The sequence below is a fragment of the Trachurus japonicus genome, chromosome 16 (genome assembly GCF_045865225.1).
Source record: "Trachurus japonicus isolate A0001 chromosome 16, Traja_1.0".
Lineage (NCBI taxonomy): Eukaryota > Metazoa > Chordata > Actinopteri > Carangiformes > Carangidae > Trachurus > Trachurus japonicus.
In genome coordinates this window covers 27,194,254-27,206,645 of record NC_140922.1, presented here as the reverse complement: position 1 = coordinate 27,206,645, position 12,392 = coordinate 27,194,254, and the positions used below count along the sequence as shown (strand labels likewise).

The 12,392-nt window shown below is 42.6% G+C and overlaps 1 protein-coding gene across 3 annotated transcripts in view; it reads right to left on the bottom strand.

Annotated features, from left to right (window-relative positions):
- Nucleotides 1-12,392, bottom strand: part of vps13b (vacuolar protein sorting 13 homolog B) — a 349,921-nt gene that overhangs the window by 32,784 nt on the left and 304,745 nt on the right. For all 3 annotated transcript variants that reach the window (XM_085802924.1, XM_085802922.1, XM_085802923.1), the window contains 5 exons: nucleotides 11,648-11,914; nucleotides 8,835-8,918; nucleotides 7,981-8,156; nucleotides 5,037-5,207; nucleotides 681-888 (listed from right to left, as the gene is read on the bottom strand). In XM_085802924.1, the coding sequence (XP_085659050.1) occupies nucleotides 681-888; nucleotides 5,037-5,207; nucleotides 7,981-8,156; nucleotides 8,835-8,918; nucleotides 11,648-11,914 (906 nt within the window). The remainder of the gene's footprint in view (nucleotides 1-680; nucleotides 889-5,036; nucleotides 5,208-7,980; nucleotides 8,157-8,834; nucleotides 8,919-11,647; nucleotides 11,915-12,392) is intronic.

Genomic DNA, 12,392 nt, shown 5'->3' with positions numbered 1-12,392 from the left:
TGGGAACCTGTGAAAAGAGCTGGATGACGGCTTCTGTGGATGTGGACATGAGATTTCGGAGGTCTAACAAAATGACTTTGATTATTTTTTATATATATATATATATAAATGTGCCACTTTCAGGATATGTACAGCTCTGGAAAAAATAGACCAATCCAAAATGTTCTTTATAAATCAGCTTCTCTACATGTATGGCAGCCATCGATTCTAGTGTCTATTGAACTCCAACACAAGCACACCTCACTCTACTTAGCTGATCACCTGAACCAAATCATATTTAATGAGGAAGAAAGATTATAAATAAAATAAAAAAAACACTACTGTGATTAAAAATTGGGATTATTCCACCAATGTTGATTTCTAAACTCTTCCTAAGTTTAAAAAGTAGTGTTGTGTTGTTTAAAAAAGGATATGAACTTGTTTTCTTTGCATTATACAAGGTCTGAAAACACTGGAATTTTTTTTGTTATTTTGACCTGTTGCCATTTTCTGCAAATAAATGCTCTAAATGACAATACTTTTATTTCCAATTTGGGAGAAATTTTGTCAGTAGGTTATAGAATGAAACAAAAGTGTTGATTTTACTCAAACACATACCTATGAATAGTAAAACCACACACAGGAACTGATCATTTTGAAGTGGTCTTTTCCAGAGCTGTATACTATAGACAACTCCCTACCTTGAAGTTGGGTGGTACGATGACTTTGCCGGCTGGTATCTGGAGCACAATGGTCTCCCCCTCAAACAGCCAGAGGTCCCACTGGGAGTGGTTGGCCAGCAGCGCCCAGGGCAGCAGCTCCACCAGCAGCGTGTTCAGACCGGGCTTCCAGCAGGACAGCTTCACCTGCATGGGACTGTCCCACTGGGCCAGGGTCTCCAGCACAGACCTGTAGGGGCAGAGAGGGAGGGAGGGAGGGAGGAGTGTGCATTACATTATTATAGACAATCATCATAATAGAAATAGATTAGATTTAGAAACTGGTTTTACCACCAGAGCAGATATACAATACATAATCATACAGACATGACCACTGAAATAATGATTAAAAGCCAATAAGACAAGATTAAAGAGCAATAAAAAATACAATACACAACAAGAGAAGACATATAAATTCTATAAATAGATAAATATCCCAGCAGGCCACATCTAATAATAACCATTGATAGAGTTATGTATTAGATTTTACTGCAGTGACCCATTGATGAACAAAGTGACATCCTGTTCCATTGAAATATATGTGGAAATATTACAGCTGTTGTTCCTGTCCCCTGCCCTGCTAAAAAAGATTTATTACATCCAGTATACACCCTTAAGATTTTCCAGGAAACATAAGAAAATATAAACTAATTCATTTCCGTCTGTTCTAAGCCAAATGTGTAATTGCTTTAAAAAAAAAAGAAGAAAAAAAAGGAAACCACTCAAAGAGCTGGATGAAGCCAAAAGACTTTGGAGTTTAGCATTAGGAAATACTAACTTAACTTATACTGAGAGGTTAAGTTGAGGATTTTTATAAGATACATTATCCTGTTGAAAATGTTATGAACAACTTGACAACTTTTGATCAGACAGGAAACTAATTGGTATTACAGCAAGAACATGGATGTACTAATAGAAAGAATAGGATGATTACTGAACTGTGCACCTCTGATTTCTAAGTAAATGTATTGTTCTTATTGTTTATGTATAGTCTATACCTTTACACTGTATTACATGTTTCCCTTTACACAATTAATTCTGTTTTCTATAATGGTTGCTGAGTGTTTTTTTCACTCAACGATTTGTTATTGGAGACGTACGGGAAGGACTTTTTTTTTTTGTCAGTGTTTGTTCTGTTAATCTAAAATGAACAAACAGTTTTGAAAGAAAAGAAGACGGATTAAATCATAGAGCAACAGAGCCAGTAGGGGCTGTGGTGTTTACAGTAAAATAGTCCATGCTGTGGTCTAGACAGGACTACAGGCAAAGACGCTGAACAAACTTCTACTGTGCTGAGCTTGTTTAGGCTATAGGCTACTACGGGTGCACAGTAAACACGTCAAACATATTACTATAATGACAAATATATAGTCAGAGAGACAGACGCAGTTACCTCTAATGCAAAACAAACATCGTTATTGTCAGATCAGCTCGGGTAATAAAACTTGTCTCTGCTCAATCACCAGGATTAAGGATATCGTTTCCTCCCTCTGTGCTCTTGTGCGTTGGCTGCGGACGTTGTTTTACACACTGCCAGAGACCTTAACCAGGTATTTTAATGTGTCATATATAAACAAACAGTTACAATATGCAGGCCATTAACACATTGTCTCACAAGCTAAACAAATACATGGAAAGGAACTGTCTGTAAATAAGTTATGCAACACAAACAGCCAGACAAAGCATCGAGGAACACACACATGGGGGCATGTCGAGGGACAGATTAACAGGCAGCCAGACAGAAACACACAACCATTTTTTTTCCACCAATCAATCCACAACAGTCATTTCACAGTAATCATGGTCTTGTGAGCCCTAAACAGAGCTGAGTGCCAGAGGAGAGCCAAACAAACAGTTCTTCCCAGAGCCGGTCCGTCCCTTTTCTCCCCAACGCTGCTTCACCTCTGCTCAACCTACAGTACCAACCTGCTGCCTCACACTCAGAAAGGACTAGACATAGTTATTCTCTACCACTTATGTGTGTGTCTGTGTGTCTGTGTGTGTGCCGTGCCCTCTTGGCTGAGGGCAGCAAAGTGCAGGGCTCATTAATCATATTACAGAGCTCACAAAAAAGGGGTAATTGAAAGAAATGTGCGCGGCAGCTTCTGTCAAACCTGCCAACTCTGGAGGTTCAGAAGTGTGAATTTTGAGAGGCACCACTACTCTGAGCGCACAGAGCCTCAAACTTGAGCTTCCCCCCTAACTCTTAACCGCTACAAGATGTTTGTTTAATGGTTGCGGAGGTGTCTTGCTTGCCACTAAAAATCCAGCAGAGAAAGAAAAATAACATTTACCACTTTCAACTTCCTCTGTCCCTTTAAGACCCAGTATTTACACACTTCCTGCCAAGGAGTTGGGTTGGTTTGGTTTCTCTGCTGTGCCACAGAGACTGAGCAGTCTCCAAACAGCAAACTTTGTCACTGTTATCAACATTAAGGAAAAATATACAAATTAAAGTGTGGGTTTCACTTGCTGTCCAAGTCCTGAGTGTGTTTAGAGATAGAAATCCGTGCTATTAATCCTTTAATGACACTTTTCCCATTTTTTTCCCACCCCTCGCCTTCTTATGCTCCTTCACATAAAGTAGCAGGTTTCTGCCACTTTCCGTGGTGGGAAATGTGCCATGTATTGGCCTCAGGCTTTTTTTGAGGCGGCTTTTGTCTCAGAGGGACGGATTTCAGGGAAGAGGGAGGCCTGACTGACAGAGAAACTCAACACCAAGCAGCTGATAGAGGCCGTGCACTGACACCTTGTGTGTGTGTGACATTTAAAGGTGAACCATGTGTGTGTACAGATGTGCTGGGCAACAGTCTGTGTATGTTTCTGTGTGTGTGTGTGTTTGCATATAGAGAGCAGAGAAACCCCGGCAACCACAGGCAGACACATGGCCGTCTTTGTTAAGTGGGAGTCTGTGGGAGAGTGTGTGGCTGCGTCTTCTTACCACCGCTATCAAGATGTGATTGCTTTGCGACAAAAGATGAGTCCCAGAGTGACGTATGGTGCCCCCGTGGTATATATAAACTCATGCATGGGTCACATACTGTATATATATACACACACACACATATGCACAGATACACATACATACAGTACACACACACACACACACACACACACACACACTGTACGCTCTGCAAACCGCGTGCCAAGTTTTAACTGGATGCAAGGCCCTGCGACTTGTGTGAGAAAGTGGAACTGTGACAGAGCGACAGCCTAAATCTCCGGTCTGTGGGGACTGCAGCGGGATCACAGCTAACGTCTGAAGCATGGGCTCTGCATTGTCTTTGCAGTTAACTGTTTTTATTATGTGAACAAAGAGTAACCAATAAAGAGAAAGCCCTCCTCATGAAAGGCTCGCTTGCACAACTCTTGCGCTTTGAGGAGAGATGCTGTAAGAAGCCTGCTATTAAAACAACATACTGGTGGGTCTTGATGAAATCTGTGTTATGAAATCCAAACAGCCAGATGTGAGGCTTGTCACAGAAGTGCTAAAATACAGAGGAAAAATAATCAATCCATGTTGACTTGTCACAGAGACGTGTTGCTTCACTTTGTTTTGTTTTAATCCAGGTGCTTGTACGTAGACTTGATTCTAACCAGGAAAATAAAAGCACCAATGCTTTTACATCTGTATTCATCCTTTAAAGGGTTAGTTCAACATTTTGGCAAATTGGCCCATTGCCATAATCCATATAGTTTTAGGAGTAGGTTCGTTACCTTTAATTGTCTGTGCAAGCTATTTTTAGAACGGCGGAGCAGAGCCGTGAGCTGCTCAGAGCTACGCTACGGAGGCTAATGGGATTTCTTGGTTTCCCCTGATCAAACTCATCAAATACACAATCCAACAACTCCACAACGCTCTGGTGGACAAGTTGTGTTGACCCGCACATTCATCACGCTATGAGATAATAACAGAACGTTACCAGACTGAGTTGTTTTAGAGGTAAATTCATGCAAAACTGCTGATGTGCGTTTCCGTCGGGGGCAGTTTTTCAGCAAGCAGTCTTTGAATTTACCTCTATAACAACTCTGTCTTGTATCGTTGTGTTATTATCTCATAGCGTGGTGAATGTGCAGGTCACAACTTGTTCACCAGAGCGTTTTGGAGTTGTTGGATTGTGTATTTGATGAGTTTGATGAGGGAAACCAAGAAATCCCATTAGCCTCCGTAGCGTAGCTCTGAGCAGCTCACGGCTCTGCTCCGCCGTTCTAAAAATAGCTTGCACCGACAATTAAAGGTAACGAACCTACTGTACTGCTATGACTATAGGGATTATGGCAATGGGCCAATTTGCCAAAATGTTGAACTATCCCTTTAATAAGATAAACAACAAATACCTGTCGGTGTCTTTGGTGACGTAGGGCCATGGAGACTCAGCGGAGGCCTTCGGGCCGTAGAAATCCTCCAGGATGTGCTTCAGGTTGTCCTCACTCCCGCTCTTATTCACGATCTGCTTGATCAGGCTGGTGGAGATCGGCACGGCACAGTGAGAGGCGTCTTCATCCTCCCTGAGGAGCAAACACACACACACACACACATTCACACAGTCATTACAGATTACTGAAAGCAATTTATCTGTGGGGGGGGGGGAAACAGGGAAATGTTTTCATGCCATCTTCAACCCTTCAACGAGTAGGCGAGGTCATTTGGTGAAGAGCATGATAACTGATTGCCTGAAATAAAAAACCCTCATACTTTTAAGGGTCATAAAGGCACATGGGTTTGAACCGCTGCTGTAATTTTTTTTTTTTTTTTTTCTGTCAGCAGACCTGGCTAGCGATCATGTTTACTCATTCTACGCCAGAAACAATTCAAATATACTTCTTATTTCAGTATAGAACAAGACATCTCTTGACAGGATCTGACTATTCCCATTGTTCTGCTCTGAACAATTAAAGTGACCTCTGGGTAAACTCTGCGTTTACCCCTGAAACTTCAAGCAGTCTGAGTCTGCCTTTTGTTTTGGACTTTTTTTTCCCCTTCCTGACATGCTGTCTAGCCTTACAAACAGTAATTCACAAAGATCATAGGAAAAGCTAAACGGCACTAAATAATCCTATTGGATACCTCAACCCCAGACACTGGTCAATTATGGCTTTACAACGAGAAGAAGAAAAAAACAGCAAGGAACTAAATCCAAACATTGTAATGGCTTCTTCTCTTTCACTAGACAGCATCCAGTTCCACTTGGCTAAAGCAAAGCAGCCCTCTTACCCCAGAGCAGTAGTTTATTAATAGAGCCCATTGTGCTATAAAAGGAACACAGGGGCTGTTGCTTATGGATCTGGGGCAAGACAGAGGAGAGGGACAAGGTGCTGACAGGAAGCTTTTCATCCAGAGCAGTTCCTGAGGGGGGTTGGAAACTGGAAGAGGCTTCTGATTGTAACCCTCAGCTCTCTAATGTGGTGGCCAATACGAGGAGAGCAGGACATAACGGTTCTGGTTAAGACTTGTCTGTGTCTCTTGTGTCGCAGACCGCAGCTATGCTCTCTACCTCGTCCATTAGAGCCCACAACTATGCGTAATTACAGGAAGGAAAGATGAGCTGTTGACCAGTGAACATTCAGGATTGGATCCATCCCAGAGGGTCGGGACGAGGAGGAGAGGAGGAGAGGAGGAGAGGAGGAGGAGGGGGTGGGCTTTCTGTTGTGTGTGTGTTGTGTTTTCACAAAACCATGTATACTGTATGTGTGAAGGTAAAGTTTACAATTGTGGCTTATAGTGCAGTGTTTGTGAGGATGAAGAGGGATGAGGGATGGATTGAGCCGAGTATGTAAAAGTCTGTGCGGCGAGAGACAGTTAAGGAGCGGGATGGATCGTAAACACAAGGAGCATTGTGGTCGCAATCGAGAAAGACAAGACACTTAGTTGTTTCTGAGCTTGTTGTTTATGCACAAAGGGGGGCAAATATATTCCCAGTCACTGTATGGCCACTGTGGTTCCTTTATGGCAGCTGAAATCAAAACAAACTTTGTGACCAGATATCTAAACAACAAAAAAATTATCTCAGGGGGAGTCAATTACACTCAACGTTTACTCTGTTTATTCAGATCACCACTAGTTGCTACCAAAGGGAGCCATTTTTCTTCTGTGGATTTGCATAGGACAACATAAATTACAGATGTACAGATAACAAACACAGTAGTAGGAGCAATGCAACAACAATAACAGCGTGTGTGTGTGCATGTGGAAGCTATTACCTCCGGGGCCATCATCCACACTAAAACATAAACACTCATGTTACTGAAAGACACTTTAGGAACCAAAACATCTGTCATTTATGCAAAAGAAATGTACGAGACATGACACATGAGGTATAGATGTGATGATATTAGACTATGTAGCGTTACATGTGCGTTTTTTTGTTTTTTTTTCTCTCTGACGATGGGTTCAGCTCGGTGGAACCTGCCATGATGAATTGTATAAAGAGCTGTCTCTAACAAGAGGATGTGGACAATATGAGAAAGTGAGAACACACGCTGACAAACTGGGACGGAGCGACAGTAGTGATGTATGTGACAGACTCTGCCCATGATGAAGTGGCGACTGTCACACTTGTGTTGGCACATCGCTAACCAAGACAACGACACAGAGACCACACATACACACACACACATACGATGATGACACATCTCCACATATCCTAGTCATCCTTCCCACGCAATCCATGTGTGCATGCATTGCATACACACAGAAATTCCTATCCACATGCACACACACACACACACACATGCACAAGGCCAAAAACCTGCTCTCTGTTAGGGCCTGTATCTAAATGAGGTGTAATTACAGTCCAGCCTGACATGTTGGAATTGGAGCTGCGTCTCAGCTGCTGCCAAGCTGGCTTCCTGTTCTCCCTTTGCAATGTGCCTGGATCCCCCTGGATCATGTCTTGATGCTGGCTCACAGAAACCAGAAATGTGGTGTGAGAGGATCTTAAGTAAGTGTCTCTCCATCTTCTCTAAATGGAGACATAAAACACCCGTTTACAGCGGACCATAGAGTCATACACACTGTCCTGCAGCGGTATGAGCTGGTTGATGATGACATAATTTAAACGCTGGGATCGAAAAGATGTGAATTGTCCAGTAAATCTGTCCTGCTGATGGACACAAACATGACCGAACCAGGATGGAAACTTGTGTTAATGTATCACAGGAAGTGTAGAAAGGTTAAATCACTGTGGCTGATTTAGGATTTTTTTCCCCTTTGTGACTAAATCGAACTAATTCACTTGTTTTTCTTCCTTTCTATTCTTTTTTTTGTGTTTTGTTTTCTCACCTGGCCTGGAAGGTGAGGTGGTGAGTGATGTCTGCCTCGGTGTTGAACAGAGGCTCCTGGTGGCCCTGTCCGTGTATCAGCTGGCTCTCTTTCAGGCCCAGACTCCTCTTCTCTATGTGGATGATGACCGGATCTGGCAAATGGCTCCTCATGACAAACAACGGACTGAAAACCACCTGGAACAAACCAAGTGTGAAGAATCAAACTGCTGTCGTGAATCCTTATAAAGAATATTTCTTTGTCTTCTTTTTTGGACTGATGAGGGGTTCATTATAAAATACACAAGGGCTGAAAATATACCGATATAACAACATGACAGCTCAGCAAAATAGGTCCAGGTCACTGTCTTTTTGAGCTAACTGCCCTCTGGCAGCAGATACAGGACAATCAAAGCCAGTACAAATCAATTACAAAACCGCTTTTACACTTAATGCTGAGTGAGACTGTGGATGGTTAGTGCTATTTGGGGATGTGAGAATATGAGAATGTGCAATAGGTAAAATAGGTGTGTGTGTGTTTTGTGTCTTGTAATGTTTTTATGACTAGAAGATGCCCTTAAATTTCCTATCTATCTATCTATCTATCTATCTATCTATCTATCTATCTATCTATCTATCTATCTATCTATCTATAGTACCTATCTCTGTGTAATGCTTTGGTGTTGAGCAGTGACTAATAATTCATGGATTTCAATAATTATCAATGGTCGGAGAAACCAATGGATCCTCTATGATTGTAACAGTTGTCATGGGTTTAATCAGTGCAGGTGTGATCAGGTGTACACCTCAAGACAAAACTCCTTAATTTACCCACAATGAGGGAATAAATATGAAAAGTGTGCTCAGGATACTCACCACTCTCTGCTGCATGTGAGAGTCCGGTTCAATGGTGATGAGCGTGCACCACACGTAGAGTAAAGAGCCACTGGAACAAGGCACCTGGAGAGAGACGAGCGGAAATGTATTAATCTTACACTTTTTTTCCTTTTTAAAAAAAAAGAAAATACACGTTTTCCAGTGTTTTAAGGGTTAACAAGAAAAACGACACTCAAGGGGAACTTGTTAGTGTTTGTTTGTGCCCAGATGTAAAATATGGATATCTGGTGACTTAAATGGCCTTGTTGCTTCTCACTTGCATTTTTCTACTGTTGCCATCAGTGACACATTATCATGTTTTGTCCTATAAAACTTTGTTTCTTGGCTTCCACCAGTAGTTAAAAGTTAAGTCTCCCTTAAAGCCTATAACAAAGCATAATGACTGAGGCAACTGACAACTGTTAGTGCTAGAGATAATGGGCCATTACAGGCAGTTAAATCCGAGCAAGATTTAAAGTACTGAGAATTTGCCCACCGAAGGCTGAACGCTCTTAATGTGGCACTGGTGTTTGTGTCATTTAGTCCTCTTAACCTCATTAAAACCTCTGGATGCCAAGGCACATCACAAGTGGTCTAGTTTACGACGGACCGGGGACTTCATTTACTGGTGGGGACGACAGAGCGGAGGAAAGAGACGGAGCGAACATCCAGTTTTAATATACAGTTCGTTGCAAAACAGGCTTGTCGGGATGAGGGAGTGAAACTTTGGCAAACAGACACTAACACTGATCCACCAAAAACACCCACAGCTGGGATAAGGTCATGCTGACCTCCTGTGCTTTTTCAAAAGAGAAAAAAAACGAGCGAGAGCAAAAATAAATGGTGAAAATAAGAGATAGGGAGGAGGAAGGTGAGATATGAGGGAGAGGAGTTACTTCAGATGGATGACATTTTCAGAGAACCAGGAGCCAGATGGAGAAAGGCAACAGACATCCACGGAGGAGAGAGGGGTTTTGAGGGTGGAACAGGTGGATAAGCTGGATGCCAGGGGATGAAATAAACACGGAGGATGAGTTAACAACTACAAGATAAATGAGCGGGCCGGTGAGTGGGCGAGAGAGCAAAAAGAAAGGGAGGAAACAAGAGAGTGAAATAGGAAGCAGACAGAGATAGAGAGATCTGAGGATCCAGCTACTAGTGCAGGCAGCTCTCTCATTTAGAGCCAACCCTCCATATGTGTAATGAATGGCTGATCTGAAGAGAGGAGATAACAGCAGAGGTTGGACCAGAGTCAGAGATGTTCAGACGCACACAGAAGCAGCAGCAGGAGCAGCAGCGGCACTATGGCGAGCTGTTAACAGCATGGGGCTTTTAAAAGAAGAAAACAAAGAGAACGAGAGACACAGAACAAGAAAAATAAAGAACAAGAGCAAAAACAGTGGGAACGGAGAGAGAGGAAGCGATCGTCTGGCGCTAATCCAGCAGTGTGAAAATGCCTTCAAAGCCTCTTTTCCCCCTTTGCCCACATATCAGCTTGTGTTTGGTTATGGTTAGTGTTGTTATGAGTGAGCATAAACTGTATTTTCTCCCTCTCAACATGGCCGGGTGATGGGTTGGTGGTGGAGGAGCCTTTGTAAGCCTATCTGAGGGGAAGATCTCAATCTGTTCGAGCAGCGAGTAGCATGCATGCGAGCTCTGCCACTGTGGCCACCCAGGAGAAGAGGATCCGGTCACAGTTGGTGGTCTAGTAGTCACCAGTTCCAAACATGTGTGTGGATGGAAAAAGGTGCTTGGAAGTGGTGTGTGTGTGTGTGTGTGTGTGCAACAATGTGTACGTCGACTTGTCTATCTGTGTTCGTTCTGTCTGGGGAGCAGCACATTCAGCTTCCATGTGGACAATCAAGCCCATAATTGTGGAGAAAAAACACAACACGCACGCATGCACTTTTCCTGTTTGCCAATATCCGTGATGAGAAAAATGCATGGTTTTGGAAATCTGCAGATATTTTCACATGTGAAAATGTAGAATTGCAGGTGCTTGTGTGTTACAGATTACAGTTGTACACCACAGGAGGAACAATGAGGCCCATCGAGATACAGTAATATAACTAAAAAGGAAATCCCACTCTTTCCTTAAAATCATTTTCCAGGACATCTTCAGCTGCTACAGTCCGACAGATATGTTACTACGCCATACACTAACACATCGCCTGTCCCAATCATGCTTTGGAGAAGTGTTCTTGTACCTTATTTTGTACATTTAACCAGTGTGTGTGCAGTCCGGCTCTGGAACTCTTTACTACCTGACATCCATAATATGATTCGACTATCTCCCTGTTTTCAAAACAAAACTCAAAAAACCCACCTGTTTACAATCGCTTACCCACTCCACCACCCCTAATTCCAACATTCCCATCATTTTGCACAGTTTTATTCATTGTTAGATTCAATATTTGCTCATTTTTATTTTACTGATGTTTTGAATGTTGTTTATTACATGTTTCTTGTGTTTGGATGTTGTTTATTTATGATTTTATTTGATGCACTCCTCAGTAAAGTGTCCTTGAGTGGCTTGAAAGGCACTTTTTCAACACAAACATGGTGTTTTTGTTTTTAAACCACGCCTACAACGGCTCTCTGCTGCTTCTCACTAGGCACTTTTTTGGAAAACAAATCCTTGGTGTGGTCTGAAAAAGTCAGATAGAGCTCTGGTAGCTGATGTAGCATGATGTGAAAAATATTTTTCCAGGACATTTGACCTTTTTTCATGACTGGAAAATTGGTCAACCATTTTCCAGGTTTTCCAGGAGAGCGTGGGAACTCTGGAAATCAGTGTCATCATGTTAACGAACCTGTACAACGGAGCTGCTGCTCTCTTTGCTCCTCCTCTCCAGCTGAACGTCCTGGGACCAGTCTTCGTCCCCTCGAGCCCTCACGCACAGCTCCGTCATCTCGGTGTCCTCCAGCACGTAGGACGGCAGCTTGGCGCCGGCCTCCAGGCAGTCGCAGTGCTCCCTGACCACCGTCTGGCTGTCGGGCCCCACGTAGTGCTGCACCACTCGCAGCTCGATGTCCTGGGTCAGGTAGCTGCACATCACCTGCCGCCCACAGATTATCACCTGGAGGTGGAGACACAAGAGAGAAGAAGAAGAAGAAGGTGAAGAAGAAATAAAATAATTTCAGAGGTGCAATTAAAGAGGAACGATGCAGGATTTGTAGCTTAACTATGCTACCATTTTTACTATAGGCAAAACCACTGTTTTTTTCATGCACTGATCAATTTTGAGATTTTCTTTTTCTTTTTCTTTCAGAAAAGTCAAAAAAAAGGTAGAAAATCCACTTTTGGCTGGTTATTTTTCTTCATTTTGTCTCTTTTGTCGGTAGATTTCTCCTAAATTCACCAAAAGTTAGCAGCTACTGTGACATACTGTGCTGTGCCTGTGGTCTGACCCATATCATGTTAGATGTCATTATGAGGCTCCCTCTATCCTGAACAATGATGTAGGTTTCAAAAATTGTCATTTCCTCCGTATCTGCAACTAGTAATCAGTTCTGGAAATGTATGCAAATTAGTGCATATTTCATTGGATATTGCCT